We start from the raw sequence: 18,186 nt of genomic DNA, 5'->3' as shown, positions 1-18,186 counted from the left end.
GTGCTAAACATGAAAACAAAATAAATAAAAATCTAGCCATTGGCATTATTGATATGAACATGTTTTATCACACCTTGGACCCTCTATACTGAGTGAACCAGCGGCGATGCGCAAAATACTGAGATAAATCCAGGTATTGTCTGGAGAAAGAGAAAGAAGTCAACAGCGGGTACTTCCATTAAAAAGAAAGCTACACCTGTGGACCATGTGCACATGGACAACAATGGTGACGATAAGCAGGACTGTTTGCTATCTTTTCATTAAAGATGTTTGATCAGGATAAAGTGCCCAAACCTCATGGGTTTGTATTCTGTTGTATACTGCTGTTCTGCCATGCAATGGCTCAGTATGTGTGTTTCTATACATTAAACACAATGTTCAACATTTCATCTGTGGAGTTTCTTTGGTAAAATACAGTACACAGAAAAGCCTATGGGTGGAACAATGTTGAGGTACAAAAATGTGTATTTTAAATATCACATCAAATTTCTTTAGCTTGAACTTGTTCCATCCATTTGCTGTTCTACAAAGTTTCACTGGTATTAGTAGATGTTAACAAACTATGAACAACTGATCTGTAAAGTGTGAGTTAATGTATTAAGTGTTAGTTATTAGCTTATGTATGTTAGTGGGACGTTATTCTAAAGTTGCAACTATTCCTCATTTACTAACAGTTAATAAATGAAGAATAGTTGCAACTTTAGAATAACGTCCCAATAACATATATAAACTATTAACTGATACTTAACAAGTCTTTAGTAAGTAATTTACTAACAGCTTGTTCATGATCTATTACTAATTTATTAGGTCTAGTTATAAATCATTAAAATACAGTTAACAAGTCATTTATAACTTGTTAACTAACAGCTTGTAAGTTATCTATTGGCTATCTATGAGGCACAGTTATAAATAATTAACAAACTATTAATTGTTATTTAACAAGTCATTTATAACTCATTAACTAACAGTTTATTAATGATCTATTAACTAGTTATAACGGATAGATATTATAAAGTGTTACCTGTTAGTGTTTAATGTTCAATTATGTTGGACGTTTGAAGGAGTTTCTGTAATGTTTTTTAAATTTTGTGTTTACCATAATGCAGAAAAGTGCCACCTGTGCTGTATACTGCAGCTAATATAGTGTCATACTAGTCTTTTGTCTTTGTTTTGTTTTTTTGTTCATAATATAGTATTGTGCATATTAATGTTCACAACTGTTTGTTTAAAAAAAATAATTAAACTTTAGGAAATTAATACATAAAAAATTGGTCCCACATAAATCATTTTTAAAAACCTAATAACGTTAAGTTGAACATACTATATGAAATTAAATTGTCTGGACCTGACTAAACAGAATGTTTTTTTTTTTTGAATGAATGAACTAAATTAAATTGTGCATAAAACTTTCTTCAATTAAATCAAGTCAGAGTGAATCAATCTGAAAAAAAAAAAAAGAAAGTGTGACGTATGCAAAGAGGAACCAATACAGTTTAAAAGGTCTGAGTTAAACCACTACAATATCAATAACCAGTTAACATGTATGCCCTGACTGGACCAAAATGCCTGGAGCTTGTTGTTGCGATGTTACTTCTCTTTTGGGCAGACTGTAAGTTTAATAGCTTAAACTGAAATTTGATAATGGCAATATGTGTTTTTAATACTAGTTTTTAATGCTAATTTATACACTTTTAGTTATTTAGCTTCAATTCAAGCTTCTTACTTGATCTTTGGCAGGCTGCATGTAAACAGCAACATCCACATGTGTAGTATTTCCATGTAAAGTTTCATTTCTGCTGTCTTTAAGGCAGCCCCACTCCGCAGGATGAATTGGCTCCCCTTGAACTACAGTTCCATTCTTTGGATTTCAGAAATGTCCTACACTGGAAACATCCACACAAAGCTGTCAAGAACCTGACATATTTTGTTCAGCATAAAATGTAAGCCTGCACAACTTACTTGTGAAAGGATGTAAATTATGTTTGCAAATTAACTTCAAGGTTTCATATTGGTGACCTCTCTTGATTTCAGATACGGAGACAAGGAGTGGACTGATTCTGAGAACTGTCAAGGCATCCAGTCGCTGGAGTGTGACCTGAGCCAGGCGACGTCGGATCCCCGAGAATGGTACTACGCAAGGATCCGTTCCTACTCCTCCGAACGTTTCTCATCATGGGTCCTCAGCCAGAGGTTTTACCCTCAGTGGGAAAGTGAGTATACTTCATTATTTTAATTATAATTGTAATGCTTACATTTATCTATATTTGAAATGATCTTCCATTCACATATGGCTGATTTTGATATAGATGTGCTAATCAAAGAGGAAGAAAGACTACACAATGTGATTGTGCACAGCACAATTTTACATTTAGTTTTTTCTTCCTGTGGAACTTCTCACCAAATAACTTCCTCTATATTACAGCCACTTTCAGCCCACCGCAGATAAAGGCGACCGTAACAGGACGGATCATTTCGGTTCAGATCAAACCACCGAGGACACCACTGCGAGGACAGAAGGGCTCTAAGATACGAGTGACAAAACTGCAGAAACTCAAATTTAGAATATACGTAATGCACAACGATGTAGAAGAGGTAAGAAAACCATTGCTTATAAATGTACACAGTCACATGTGTATGTGAAATTATAGATTTAAACAATATCACTCGGTAAAGAGCAGTGTTGTTCAGATTATTTGCACAGTTTCAGTTTAACAAACAAGAAGCTAATATGAAACAACTAGCATTTAAACACAGTATTGCCAGTTTATACGTCTTTTTTTTTTTTTTTCTTTTTTTTTTGCTGTATGCGTTTGTAAATTGTATGGGTCTGGCTTCCGGTCTCTTCAGCATCTAACTTGTTTTGCAGCTTGATATTGCAAATTAGTGTGTCTTACTATATTATTTTAATGTATTATCTTAATTACGAACAAACTTTGTAGTGCAAACAGTTTTACTGTTTACTGCACACTATTATTCTTCTCGTTATTTCCTTATATACGTTTTTCCTGAACGCTGAAGTAAGTCCGACTCTTAACCGAAAGAATGCTTAGCATTTCCGCTCTCCGTTGTTTCTAGTCAAATTAGTGTATATTCCTAATTGATAATCTAATGTTAAACCTATTAAAATCTTTTTAAATAGCACATGGCTCCATAGCGCCATCACTTTGCAATGTCTCAATGACCGTCAATTGTCAGTGCCTCACTTTAATGAGCGTGTAGATGACATGAAGCTGCAGACGTTAGGGGCGGAGCCAGACGATGTAAACATTCGGGGCTTAGCCCAAACCTAGGGGGGTCCGGGGGCATGCTCCCCCGTGTAGATTTTTTCCCAATTACGTCAGCTAAATGCACTATTTTTCAGGCTGTTTGAGATAATAGAATGCCTAAAAATCTATACACTATCTGGGAAAATGATTATAGTTAGGGTACTCAGTAAAAAAACAAAAACAAAAAAAAAATTCACCCAGTAGAGCCTACAAGAGGAAATGAAACAAAGTTGAAGTTATTTTAAACAAGTAATAAAAACTCAGTGAGTGTTTTAGCGCAATTTTCTCACGTCATGGGATCACAACACTAAGAGATAGTAAATGTTTTCCTGGATTTTTTTTTTTGTGCGTTCCCGAGATTAGACCTTCCTTAACATAATGCCGAAAACCCGAAGTCTCTAGGTGGTCTGGTTGAGGAGTAGATAGAAGTGCAAGATTGGTGCGCACAGACAGAACAGAAATCATGAGTTAACAATCGCAATTTTGTCCGGTGGAAAATTGCGCTAAAAACCTAAAAGATTCGGGGCTTTTGACAAAACAATCGGGGCTTAAGCCCAATTAGCCACCCCCCACCCCCTCCCCGCTCCCCGCGCCGCCCCACGTTAGCTACATTAAAACATTTGGATGCTATTTGAATGGGTTCCTATGGAGACCGGAACAGAAAAGCATTCAATCTGACGTTAGAATTCGTAATTGCGGCGCCCATCGTTTACTCAGGAAAAAGGTCTATAGCGGCTAATAATCCGGAAGTCTCGTCCATAGGCTTACCTCCGCGTTGAAGAATAAGATGGGTAACCTGCAGAAACAATCAGTGTAAAATCCTTACCTCTAATGCAAAGACAGTTTGTCTGAAACTCGCAAACACGAAATGCGGAGTGATACAACAAGCGAAAAGTCAAGACTTGTTGTATCCTGGTTGTATCAATGCTCTTGGAACGCGCCAATCAGATTCAATTAGCTGTTGAATGTTAAAATTAAATGGATAGTTCCCCCAAAAACGAAAATACAGCCATTACTGACTCACGTTCATGTTGTTCCGAAACTGTATGACTTTCTTTCTTCTGTGGAACATCAAATATGTTTTAAGAAACGTCTTCTTTCCATAAATTGTTAGTCAGTGATCACCAAAACGCACCATTCCTAAAACGTGTTTCACAGACAAAAAGTCAAACGGCTATTTGTTTATTATTCTGAGAGAGCAAGTTGATTTATTGATTGATTGATTGATGCAATTTGTTATATTGTAAGAAATAATAGACTACATAGTTGTTTTTTCCAAAATACACATCCTAAAATTAATGTAATTATTATAAATATGACCTTTACTAGATCTTCACCAATCCCATCTTTTCCAAACAGGAGGTTTATGAAACAGACAGCTGCTCCAAGGAGCTTGTGATCGAGGGGCTACGTCCGAAAACAACCTACTGCCTTCAGGCCGTGTCCGTTACTCCTCGCTCAGGCCGCAAAAGCTTACGGAGTCCCAGCACCTGCATCAGCACTCATTGAAGGCTTAGTGTCTCCCACAGGTAAGCCTTACGCAACACTTGATATGCTTTCTTTAGTATGGGAAACACCTGAGATAAATGAGGGTGTCCATGACAAGCTTCCGCCTTTGTGCTTTCTCCAAGTTGCCTCCTGGGCATTGATGGCAAAGACGACAAAGTGAGCACAGACATGCTACTTGTCACCCGAGACAGAGATTGCACTCTTGAGACACCCTCAGATCAAGTTCCAACCACCTTAGGATAAATTAGACTGATTGTCTACTTTGAGTTTCAGTGCTGAGAATTTCGAGTGTTCTCTTCTTGCACATACTTGTGTATTTTTGGAGTATGAGTATTTGTATTATTTCTGGTTTCGATTATAACATTTCTGTGTTATCTGCCTGCAGGGTGAGGCCACTTCTGGAGCTTTTTTCGACATGAAAATTACACACACGCACACTACATAGTGGAATGTCTGCAATTTTTCACCAAGGTCATGTTTACTAAGACCGACTTTAAGCCTGGCTTTGCCTTTAGGTTACATTAAAGCTGAAGTGTGTCATTTCTGCACCTCTAGCACCATCACCATCAGCAAAATCATGACTGTTTACATACAGGTTTCCTGAATGTTCTCATCTGTCACTGGGTGGAGAAAGACAAGGTGCCGCCCTCAAATCACACCACTGGTTTGAGCCACAGGAGTGGAAAGTGTTAACTATAGTGTTTTTTTGTTTTGTTTTTTCTCAGGGAAATCAACTAATGGCCTACTTGAAGATATTTAGTATTAAGTTATGTTTGTTTATTATTAAAATGCATACACACTTCAGCTTTAAGGCTAATGACTGTTCAAAATGTATTAATAAATAGTCACATTTAATGCCCGAAAATTGAACATAAGACTGAGTATTATATATACAAATAAATGGTTACAGTATGTAATAAAACAAATTAAGAAAGAAAAACAATTGCTCACATGTTGTATAAAGTATTTATTGGTCACTTGTTTACAGTAAAATAGTAGAATTTGATATAAATGAGATGATTCTGGGCTCAGCCCTTTTTTCTTTGAGCCCTCCTGGAGCAAATAACCATTCCACATCTGAACAGAACAGCTTTTAACCATAAATTGGTCATCACATGGGTAAAACATCGGATAAAAACAGAGCTCAATACAACATACACTGTGCAGACACTAAAAAGCAAAAGCAGTAAAACTATTCGCAGTGCATGTGTACCATGTAACAATCGTTCGAAACCGTTTCACAATCTAAGACTTCAACTTTGGTGAAAACATAAATCTGTTTTCTACGTCCTTCACGTTGGGAATCGGCCCAAATAAAACCGCTTTAAAAGGTTTGATCTCTGCAGTTCTCCAATAATAGGAGAAATGATTGTGCTTAGACAATAACACCAGATGATTTCCTCAAAAACAGGCATCATATTATAGTCACTTCATCTAGTAATGATCATTGCAAGACATAAAAGGAGGCACCACATGTCTCTCCAGTCCTTTGTTCTTATGAATCCTAATGTGCAATTGCATATCTAAACTAACAGTAATCATCATGTTTTAATACAATAACAGCGTAAATGTAATGAACACCATCATTACTTAAATTCCAGTGCTACAAAACATCACATAATGGGTGTTTTTGAACAGGAAAAAACCTGTGATTATTTCTGAACAAACAGTACATTTATGCAAACTGATATAATTACAGTAAATAATTCTAGTCCCTACTATAACAAGCTTTTCAATACTGAGTTGAGTACAAACTAAGAGTACAGCACTCTTTCATTTGACACCCTAGAACCACAAAGTAACGATTGATTTGTTCAATTAACCATGTTCCAAATCACAGTTTCCACATCTTGAAGATACAAAACATTTTAAGTGACACAAAGAGAGAAAACGGAAAAGCAAGATACTGAACTACTTGACAATGAACAAGTTAATAATTCAGTCTTTTACACAAGTTTCGAACATATAGAATGACTGTTTAAAACGCATTTGGGTTTTGCAGAAACAGTTTAAATCAAAGTTCAAGGTGAAACATAATGTTATATTATCAATTATAATTTTAAACCTTCTGCTTTAAAGGTTTAGTAAACCTACTCGAGCGTAAAACTCAAAATCAAGCTACTCAGATGGTAACAGTTTTAAGAAGCTAATTTAAGTTGAAGACTGGAATGATTTGTAAAACAGCAATATTGATGGACACTAACAATATAGTTAATTCATTTATCACTATTTGGCAGCACAATGCAACATCTCTCTCTATATATTTTTTGTTCGCTTCTCATTTGGGTTTTGCAAGCTAAAAAGCTATAGAAGTAAAACATCTAAAGACATAATTAGATAAAATGCATCTGACTTAAAGTTAAAAAGCAAAATCCATGAGGTGGCTATCCAATATAACTTTAGGAAAAAATAATTGAGATCAAATTATGACCACCAGAACTCAATTTCAAAGACAAAACCCTGAAAATGCAATGTATTAGTACAGGAAAAGAATGAGTTGATCCATGAAAGCACTGTTTGAGCTAGCTAATGTAAGGTCTGTTAGCTACATTAGCTATGCCATTTCTTCTGTACAACTATATTATTATTTATATAAACACTGTGGGCCCTGTTTATGCCTTTCATATGACATTACGTGATCAAAAATGCCTGAATACTTTTAAAAAATCAGTAGTTTCTAAAAGAATCTGAGATCTTGTTCATCAGTGTATAAGGTATACAAATCAAGTCACTTTGTAAAAACTACAAACCAGCAAGTCTACTGTAAATTCAGTGGAATGTTGATCATTCACTTCATATATGTCACTTCATATTAAATTACATATCAAAGTAAACAGCATATAAATAAAAAGTACCACAGAATATCTCCAGCAGCAATGGCTCAAATATTGATCAAAGGCCATGATGTTAATCTTGGGGAATAAACAAAACAAAAAAAACAAAACAAAAAAAAAAACACTAAAATGTCATGTTGAACTTATAGATTCAAGACAAGTGTTCCAGATTGTGTTCCAGATGCAGCTTATTTCAGGATAAAAACTCTTTCTCCAGTTCGAAGACAGACGGTCGACTTGGTGTGCTCTGTATTCGACAGAGGGGAACCGTGCAGTCTCGTTTTTGACCCTCTGTGTCCATATCCAGCAAAGAGCAGCCCATTTTGACCTCTGAGGGGAGGACCAGGTCCATGTTTTGGGCACTCTTCTCCCCAGAGTAGTGCCCGAGAGAATAGCTCTTATTGCGGCTCTTTAGAAGACTCCAGGAATGAGGTTTGCTTCTCAGGGAAAGCGGTCTGGGTCTAGATGACGATTCCCCGGAGGCTTGCTTCTCTTGAGCAGGATCTCTGTCAGCCTTCTTTTTCATGGATGTGGTAGAGAAATCAGCTGGACTGGCCTGGGAGTTACCGTTGCCATTAACTGAAATGAGAAAAGTAATATCATCAATAAACAATATTTGTAAACAAAACTTCATGCATTAAGAGCCAGGGTGAAAACTTTTTGAATTTCAAGATCAGGGTAAATTTTGTTTACTTTGTCTTCTAGGAAACAAGTATCTTGTAGCTTCTGAATGGCAGTACTAAATAAAAAAAAAAATATGACAATCAGGCAAAACGAGAAAAATATACACATGTTCAAAAGTTTTCACCCCTGGCACTTAATGCATGATTTTTCCTTCTGGCGCATCAGTGAGCATTTGAACCTTTTGTAATAACTGTATATGAGTCCCTTAGTTGTTCTCATACAGTGATAGTTGGAAAGGATTCAAATAGACAAAATGCTAAAAAACCAAACAAAAAAAAACAAACAAAGAATTTGTGGGACCTGAAGGATTTTACTGAAGAATGGCAGGCAGTTTAACTGTTCAGGACAAACAAGGGACTCATGAACAACTATCACTGAACAAACAAACAAACAAACACAGCTGTGAATCATTCAGGTAACAACACACTATTAAGAATCAAGTGTATGTAAACTTATGAACAGGGCCATTTTCATAAATTCGACTATTATTTTCTCTTGTGGACTATATATAAACGTCTTATGTTAGATAGTTTATTCTGGTCAGTAGGGCCTACTAAATACAAAACATGCATTTTGGATGTTCCCTCTTATTTTGATAAAATAATTACCATTTTGCAGATTCTGCAAGGTGTATGTAAATTTTTGACTTCAACTGTAGATTATATCTTTAAAAAAAAAATTATCATTAAAATGGAAAAATATAAAATATATTCCATAACTTTAAATGTAAATATAATGTACAGCAAGTACAGTACACTATTATTAAATTAAACTAGATGACAGCAAAGGTAATCTAAAATGTAAAAACACACGTTTTATCGCCCAATATAAAAAAAATAACGGTATCGGCTGATATTCAGTTTATTTTTACATACTAATTTATCAATTTTTTATTTAGATTAGCTTTGCTGTCATTTAAAGAAAACACTAATGATTTACTTTAAAATTTAAAACTGTTAAAAGTCAGCTAAAATATTTTTTCATGGTGTTAATTATAATGTTGTGAAGCCTATATTCACTTGTAGCATTTAAAATGATACATTTTATATTGATCATTAGGGTTAGGTTGACACACATTTCACGATTCAATTCTGATTCACAAGCTTGCAATTCGATATGACATTGATTATTTTGGATATACATCAGGTACAGTACATGCCAAATTTTGTGCTGAAACTGGTATTAAAATGGAATAGATGATTATTGAACTCCTGAACTGAGGCACTACAGCAATATTTTACTACACAATAAACAGTGCCAAATGGCATTTATTGTTTGAATATTGAAATCTTTTCATAACAAAAGTAACAAATCACAAAACTTGTGATTTATTGGATGGGAGGCACACTACGATGTTCCATTAATTAAATGAAAACAGGCTAGACTAATCAATTCTTGGGATATAAGAATTGACATTATTTCGTAAAAATGAGAATTGGTCAAAACTGAGAAATCGCTATTGATTATATATTTTTTAGACTTTTTATAAATTATTTTGATAAAAGAATTTCAAAAAATAACTCCACATTACTCACTGGTCTGACACACGGCAGGGCTGGACTTCTTTCTCCTAAGCCGAGAGCTGGATCCAGAAGTATGATCTTGTACAGGGGCTGAGGGGAGAACATCACTAGTGCCTGTATTCTGCTGTGTCTGGGAATTTCTAGCTGAAGTCTCATTCATTAGGTTATACCCAGATCCCCCAAAATCTGACTGCAGGAGGCACTTGGTGGAGTTACACTCAGAAATCGATGACATGGCGAGTAGGTTTACTGGTCCTGCGGTAACCTCGTCCTTGCGTGAACGACTACCAGGGGGGCTGGTGCTGCGGCGAAAGCGAGTGGCACGCTGAAACAGGCCCTCTCGTTTTTTCTTCTCCTCACGCGGCTCTGGTTCTTCATTAGGAGCACCCTTACAAACCTCTCGCAGGTCGAAGCCAAATGCGACAGATGCCAGGATAGAGGCACAGCCATAAAGAACAGCATCTGTGCGCCGGCGTGTGGTGGTGCGCTTCAGGCTGTTGGTGGGTGTGTGCTGCGGTGTGGTGCTGGTGGAGCTCGTGGATGTTGTTGGGTCGTCCTGGCTCTCACCTCCACCAGCCGGTCCCTGGCTCTCCCCCTGTTCATCTTTCCACAGAGGTAGATCAATATACACCTGGTTGGGGAACTTGAGTTGCTTTGGTTTGTTGTCAGATCCATCAGCAGAGCATACTTCATCTTTATTGTTTCCTGGGAAAACAACATAAAACAAGTTAAAGTTAACAGTTAAAACATTTGGGGTCAGTAAGTATGTGTGCACACTTGTCATGTTTGGTTCGATTGTAACGAACTTGCGATTGCTGTTAGTGCGGTTCATTTGAGTAAGTGTAAACACTGCCATCCGAACCCTGTTGCACACCAAAGAAGCAGACAGAGACCGCTAAAAAGATGGGTCTTGGTCTGCTTCCAAACGAACTTTGGTACGGTTTCGAATGAAATATGAACGCAACAAGGACCAAATACTTCTAAACAAACCAAAAACAGAATGTACTGGCAAGATGCAACGCTGTGATATGATTTCACAAAGGAAACAAGCAGTGTATCCGAAACAAAATAAGCAGAGGGCAAACATGGAGTAATGAGGAGGTAAAGTGCTTTTTATGAGCTCTTTATGAGTTTGCAGGTGTTGAAAATAAAATCATATACACACTAGGGCTGCACGATTAATCGCACGATGTTGTGAGGCGCGTTTAGTCAATGAAGCCGGTACTTTGATTGAACTTTGATTATTGACTAAACGCGCCTCACAACATCGTGCGATTAATCGTGCAGCCCTAATACACACAAAAATGAGTGCACTTAGTCCAGCAGATGCCATTAGGTGTATTTGACTTAAAGCGGCTTTAAGGTTTAAGTCGAACGAATCTTTTCCTTTTGTTTGGATTGTTCGGTGAGTTCACTCATGAAATATACATCATTCAACCTGACCAATCAGGTTGTAAATGTATCATTATGCCTTTAGGATCTTTATCTTTAGATTCACTGTCAAAAATGCCAGTGTGAACGCTAAGCAGACCAGGACCAAATGTATATTTTTTCTTTTTGGCCCGGACCAAATGAACCAAACGAACCAAACAACAAGTGCGAACACACCCTAAGATTTAGGGGGAAAAAATAAACTTATTCAGTGAGGTTGCATTATATTGCATTATATTACATTATATATATATATTGCATTATATTACATTATATATATATTTTACAATATTACTGTTTTACTATATTTTTGATTCAATAAATGCAGCCTTGAGGCATAAGAGTACAGTAAAACAAAATAGATTAATAAAAGACTGCAGTGAACAAGAAATTAGGAAACAAGATTAGATAGAAACAATACTAGTTATAATCTAAAAAGTGCAGATTTAATAAATGTCAGAAAATAGTAAATGACTGTCTTCCAATAAAATACAGAAGAACGCTGAACACAAATCTCCCCCAACACCCTTAAAAATGGACACGCTATTGTAGTGGTGTCTAAAACCATAGGAGACATTACTGAGTGCACTCATTCATTCCCATAATGCACTGCAAGAATGAATGTACAAGCAATGTACACTCAATAGCCAGAGAATACCCAAAATGCACTGTGAGGATCAAGTCAATTGAATTTCTGCGTCTCGCCTGAAGATGGCGCCTGTAGCTGAACCATCCATCCATTCATTTTCCAAATCACTGGTCCAACATGGATACAGTGTAATATGATACAGGTATAAATTTAGTTTAAATAGTTTAATTAAGGCTTACTCATGCTAGTTTCAATGACATACTTCAAGATATATAAGAATCTTCTCTAACACTAGAGATGATTATTAAAGAGATAGTTCACCCAAAAATGAATATTCTATCATTATTTACTCACCACCATGTCGTTCTAAACCCGTAAGACCTGTGTTCTGAAGATGAACAAAAATTAAGATGTTTTTTATTAAATCTGAGAGCTGTCTGACCCTGCATTGACAGGAACTCAACTGACATGAAAAGTAGCAAAAACATTGTTAAAATAGTCCATGTGACAGCGGTTTAACCGCATGTTATGAAGCTACAAGAATACTTTTTGTATGCAAAGAAAACAAAAATAATGACTTTAACAATTTCTTCTCTTCCATGTACCACTCCGCAAGTGTGTGCATTGCTCTGCTTGTAAACAAGGCACAGTGCATCTGGGTTCTACGTTAGAAGTCCGGGCCCTGCATCAGCAGCACCACGCGTAAGAAAAAAATATCTTAATTTGTGTTTCTAAGTTAAACAATGGTCTTACGGGTTTTTAACAACATGAGGGTGAGAAATTAATAACAGAATTTTCATTTTTCCTTTTACAACAGCAAGTTTAAATGTGGTAGCCCTTCTGGTGCACCCAGCATCCAAATTTCCATTCAACTGCACTATATTAGTGAACTAATGTAGTGAATAGTGAATGAAGGTACGGGGGCGTTTCGAACACAGCAAGTGATTAATGTCATGTCAAGAAGGTGGATTTAGTGAACTTGTTCTTTGTTATATGATTAAAAGATACAACAAAGGCCAATGAAAATTAAGTACAAGGAAAAAGTAAATGGAAGGTCAGCTTTCTTTACATACCCTGCTCTGCAAATAATGCAGCCAATGGAACGGATTTCTGGGACTTCATAAGACTAGTGGACCAGGGACTGCTTCCATCTGAGAGAGGTCGAACTCTGAAGACAAAATGACAGTGACATCCACAATTTATAACTCATTAGAATACGCCAAAGCTTACATACCAAATCATTTAGCATTTGCTGAATCATTAAAAAAGTAACATGCTTAAAACACGAAAAAAAAAAAAAGATATTATGAACACCACACACAAAAATAAATACTGTTCCAACCTTTCAGCACAATTTCCTCTTTCCTTGGTCTGCACAGAGCTTGGCCCCCATGTGCGGCCCTTCTTCTTAAACCCTTTCTTAACATCTTCAAACTCCTCAGGTTTGTAATTGGTGCTTCGACCCCAAGTCCTGTTGCTCTCGTCCAGGGTCACTAGAAATGTAGATACACAGAATTTGAAACAGAATAATACTAACCGATGCTTTAACCAAGTCTGAGATTCAGTATATTAGTCCTTCACAGCGTAGCAGCAACAGCTTTTTTAATCAATAAAGGCAACCTCCACCACCCAGCAACAAGGAGATGGAATCATCACTGGTGAACAAGTGTTAGATTATTATAATCATTCTCGAAAATGGTTAATGGAGCTTTAGGAAGAACATTGAGTTGACCTATTAAAGCACCAGCTCAAGGTCTACCAAAATGTACTTGATCCCCAAAGGCGGTCAAAGCAAACTCATTACAAACTTTAAAAGCATCAAGCAATGTGTTATGACAACCATTCGCATCCCAAAGTCATCAAAACACAGATGCTGTGAAGCCAGAGCAGTAGTGATCAGGAATCACACCAACACACAGTTAGACAGCGTGGCTTTGTTTCACAGGACCACAGTGTCCTTGCCTTTCTTCCTAAACCCGCTAGGAGGTTTACACTCGCTTGTGATATCCACATCCTGGTGATACACAAACATACTGTCCCTTCGGCTAGTGTCACTTGGGTGGCTCACTGATGGGAAGAAAATATGTTACAAACGTGTTACAGACATGCTTTAGACTGGCAATGACCTGGATGGATGGATTTGCTCACAAATGAATTGATTAGTGAGACTGTCTTTGGTACATGATTTCCTTTTACTTTACTGAAACTGGCAAACATTTAAACAGAGAAGGGATATGGGCCAATCCTGATATTAGTTTACGACATTGATGTTTCACATTCTTTTTCAGTTTCTTGTCGGAAGATAAACGATGGAACTTCCCTTTAAAATAAAGAATAAAGCTTTAAACTTCAACTTGCAAACAGCAATATGTCTGATGGTTTTTGTTAACCCAAAATCTCTGTGGTAACTTGTAAAATATTGTAAAATTGTAAAATATCAATCTAGCAGAAAAGAGTGTGTAAAAGAGTGGGCACTTACACTGAATGGCTCTGAGGCGAGGGATCAGTGTAGGGCTGCTGGGGGGGCTGGAGTTGGTGCTATTGAGGCTTCTTCTCTTGTCCATAGTCGGAGAGGCCTGCACTGTGATTTTATGCTGAAAATCTGTTGAACACAAACAAGGTTATCCTTTAGTAAATCACTTTAAACATTTCTACTTTAGCCACAATTGTGACCCTGGATCACAAAACTAGTCTTAAGTAGCACAGGTATATTTGGAGCAATAGCCAAAAATACATTGTATGGGTCAAAATGATAGATTTTTCGTTTATGCCAAAAACCATTAGGATATTAAGTAAAGATCATGTTCCATGAACATATTTTGTACATTTTTTCTACTGTAAATATATCAAAATTTATTTTTTGATTAGTAATATGCATTGCTAAAATCTCCATTTGGACAACTTTAAAGGCGATTTTCTCAATATTTAGATTTTTTCGCACCCTTAGATTCCAAATTTTCAAATAGTTGTATCTCGGCCAAATATTGTCCTATCCCAACAAACCATACATCAATGGAAAGCTTATTCATTGACTGGTTCAAGGTCACAATTTACAATAAAATCAACTCAAGAGAAAATCTGTCAGTCATGATAAACAATTTTTATTGAAAACCATTAATGTAACATTCATGCAACACTACAAATTCATACAGCTCTAACCTGAGGGTAAGCTGATGCGGTTGCCATCTTTGAGCTTGAGGCGGCTGCGTTTGAACTTGCCCTTTCTTTTTTTAACATTGGGCTTGTCCTTGTTGAGTTGGAATATGAGGATGTTGAGCTCACGCTCAAGCACGTTAATTTCCCGCTCGGCCAGCTGCTGTTCCCTTCTCTTCAACAGCTCTTCATGAGACTTCTGCTGAAGGGCTGCTCTCGTCAGCTCCTCTTCACGTGAACGGAGCTCCTGTTGGTGTGAAGAACATTCGTGATCAAGTACATTTTGGTGAAGAATCTATACAGTTTATCCAAAAACATGATTAAGGTAGCCTGGCTAACGCCAAACCATGTCATGACAACGTCATGATTTGTGGTCTGGGAACCCACATGTTCATTTTCTCGTATTTGAGGCGTGGTTTACGAATGCCCAGAGCCGTTTATTGGGCGCTACGAATGTCTATCAAATGGTCCTGTGCGTAGCTCATAGCCAATCGTTTCAATTATACCGGACAACGTACGTAGAGCGACAGAAATTCGACAAGGAAGACGACGAAGAGTTTTGACTGAGGACAAAGTTATGCTTCATAAATTATTTATCAATCGTAATTCAACGCTGACTTTTTAGCATGCATTTGACCGAATTGTCTGCTTGTGTCTTTATTTCCGATTACACAAGTCTCTTATACTTTATACTTATATAATGGCTAATATTATTAATTAAAACTGACATTTAACAAAAAAGGCAGAGTTGTGCTTGTCATGTTTCACTTTATTATACATAGAGTAAAGATGTATTATACACAGTGCACATATAGCTTAAATCACATATTAATGTTTTATTAATTCTAAAATGAGTACGAAAAGAGAGTTGTGGTTTATATTTTGAAGAAAACAAAGAGGCAGTGGTATTTGATATCACTTCCTTTTATTGTAATTATTGTTTTGTAATGCGTTGCATGAACCACATTTTTGTCGCTATTAATATGTTTAACGTTAAATGAAACGGAAAAAAGGCAATGCTGTTTGATATAAAATATTTCGTTTCACTGTAATGTTGTACATTCCCTGAACTATGTTTCTGCCGCTATTAATGTTTAAATGAAAACGAAAAGAGGCAGAGGTGGCTGATATCATATTTCGTCTTATTGCAAATACATACAGTGAAGCAGTGAAGATAACCGGAGTAGAAAAGGCGAGCTGACTGACGTTATCAAGTACACTGCTGTTCCATTTGCAGAATTGCAGGACTTGCATCCTCACGTCCTCGGGAGTTCGTACTCCCAAGTCAAACTTCCAAATCCGAACTACGAAGGACGCAAGTCCGAACTTTGCATACTAGGTATTGAGAAACGGCCTTGTGTGTAACTATCTAAGGCTGCATCGAAAGATAGGCAGCATGGGAAATCCCAGGCTATGATTAAGGGGGAATAATGAATGAATACTGAATCACTGCCTATGGAAGCAAAATTGAACAGTTCTCATGTTCATGACTCTACTCTTAAAAAAAAAATTAAAAAAAATAAAAATAAAAAAAATCAATGGTATGAATGGCAGTTTCACTTCCTTTAGCCTTGGAGGACAAAGCTCAGATTCCTCTGTGCTTTAAACAGCTCATTTCAGATCAGCTCATTTTTTGGTTTTACCCTTGAGCACCACCAAACATGACTATAATGTGAGACCTGTGAGTGAGTTATTCACACAACAGCAGCACCATTTATGAGCTAGCAAATACAGTTGAAGTCAAAAGTTTACATACACCTTGCAGAATCTGCAAAATGAGGGATCATACAAAATCCATGTTATTTTTTATTTACTACTGACCTGAATAAGATATTTCACATATAGTCCTCAAGAGAAAATAATAATTGAATTTATAAAATTACTCATTCAAAAGTTTACATGCCCTTGATTCTTAATACTTTGTTGTTACCTTAATGATTTTTTTGTTTTGTTTGTTTAGTGATAGTTGTTTGAGAGTGCCTTGTTTGTCCTGAATGGTTAAACTGCCTGCTGTTCTTTAGAAAAATCCTTCAGGTCCCACAAATTGTGGGTTTTCAGCATCTCTGTGTATTTGAACCCTTTCCAACACTAACTGTATGGCTTTGAGATCCATCTTTTCACACTGAGGACAACTGAGGGACTCATATGCAACTATTATAGAAGGTTCAAACGCTCACTGATGCTCCAGAAGGAAACACAATGCATTAAGAGCCGAGGAGGTGAAAATGTTTTGAATTTGAAAATCAGGGTAAATTTCACTTATTGTCTTCTAGGAAACAAGCAAATATCTTCTGTAGCTTCTATTCAAAAGTTTACACCCCTGACTCTTAATGCATTGTTTTTCCTTCTGGAGCATCTGGAGCATTTAAACCTTCTTTCACTAGTTCGCTTTTGCATATAATAAATAGCGTAAAGTTAAGCGTGTTTGGCATGCTGTCCGGGAGAGGGCTCCGAGCTCGGTAGTCATTCCCGAGCCCGGGGCACTCCCCCTGCCCAGGGAGAGGGGTCCGAGCTCGGCCTTTGGCCCGAACCCAATAGCGCTCCCCCCTTTTCTGCAGGAGAAAAAGAAAAAAAAAAAAAAAAAAAAAAAAAAAAAAAAAAAAAAAAAAGGGGGGGTGGGAGGGATGCTGGAATCAGAGATAGCTGAAGGTAGGACTGCTTGGTTATTTAAGGAGCTGTAGTAATTGGATAGGGAGAGTGGCTGATTAGGTAGTGATTGCTGATGATGAATTGGCCGTGTTAATTATCTGCGCGAGCTCCTCCTGAAATTTGTTAATGAAACATCACTTCACTAGTTCGCTTTTGCATATAATAAATAGCGTAAAGTTAAGCGTGTTTGGCATGCTGTCCGGGAGAGGGCTCCGAGCTCGGTAGTCATTCCCGAGCCCGGGGCACTCCCCCTGCCCAGGGAGAGGGGTCCGAGCTCGGCCTTTGGCCCGAACCCAATAGCGCTCCCCAAAAAATGCAAGATAACTGCAGGACAGCAGCCAGGTGGCCCCCAAAAAAGGCTTAACTTGCGCTGGACGATTAGCGGCTGGGAAGCGCGGGAGGAGCTGCTGCGGGCCCTGCAAGGGAAGGAAGCAGAGAAAACCTTAAGTGGGATGGCATTTCAGAGAAAATGAAGAATGGCGTTCTCTTGGGGGTAGGTACTGCTGCGGCGTAGGAGAAAAATGCTAGGTGCTCTGGGATGGGTGGGT

At 37.3% G+C, this 18,186-nt stretch overlaps 2 protein-coding genes across 2 annotated transcripts in view; one reads left to right on the top strand and one right to left on the bottom strand.

Annotated features, from left to right (window-relative positions):
- The first annotated feature begins 1,539 nt into the window (after positions 1-1,539).
- On the top strand, positions 1,540-5,645 carry il22ra2 (interleukin 22 receptor, alpha 2). The gene is made up of 6 exons (XM_073835165.1): positions 1,540-1,609; positions 1,808-1,940; positions 2,032-2,210; positions 2,423-2,592; positions 4,626-4,795; positions 5,161-5,645. Exons 1-5 carry the CDS (start codon positions 1,540-1,542, stop codon positions 4,773-4,775), a joined length of 702 nt encoding a protein of 233 aa, XP_073691266.1. The 3' UTR covers positions 4,776-4,795; positions 5,161-5,645.
- Positions 5,646-5,744: 99 nt separating this feature from the next.
- The window catches only part of map3k21 (mitogen-activated protein kinase kinase kinase 21), a 33,418-nt gene continuing 20,976 nt past the window's right edge, over positions 5,745-18,186 (bottom strand). Inside the window, exons 5-10 of the mRNA XM_073833976.1 lie at positions 14,996-15,236; positions 14,316-14,438; positions 13,179-13,329; positions 12,910-13,004; positions 9,829-10,521; positions 5,745-8,188 (exon numbers count right to left, since the gene is read on the bottom strand). Coding sequence (XP_073690077.1) covers positions 7,803-8,188; positions 9,829-10,521; positions 12,910-13,004; positions 13,179-13,329; positions 14,316-14,438; positions 14,996-15,236 — 1,689 coding nt within the window. The 3' untranslated portion in view covers positions 5,745-7,802. The remainder of the gene's footprint in view (positions 8,189-9,828; positions 10,522-12,909; positions 13,005-13,178; positions 13,330-14,315; positions 14,439-14,995; positions 15,237-18,186) is intronic.

Source organism: Garra rufa, chromosome 2, assembly GCF_049309525.1.
Source record: "Garra rufa chromosome 2, GarRuf1.0, whole genome shotgun sequence".
NCBI lineage: Eukaryota > Metazoa > Chordata > Actinopteri > Cypriniformes > Cyprinidae > Garra > Garra rufa.
The sequence above is the reverse complement of the archived record's forward strand: the minus strand, read 5'-3'. Positions and strand labels throughout refer to the sequence as shown.

Excerpts from the sequence above, each read along its gene's own strand:
- il22ra2 (XM_073835165.1), top strand. The coding sequence starts at position 1,540 with ATGTATGCCCTGACTGGACCAAAATGCCTGGAGCTTGTTGTTGCGATG. Across the intron at positions 1,610-1,807 it reads ACTTCTCTTTTGGGCAGACT|GCAGCCCCACTCCGCAGGAT; the intron begins GTAAGTTTAATA and ends GCTGTCTTTAAG. Across the intron at positions 2,593-4,625 it reads TGCACAACGATGTAGAAGAG|GAGGTTTATGAAACAGACAG; the intron begins GTAAGAAAACCA and ends TTTTCCAAACAG.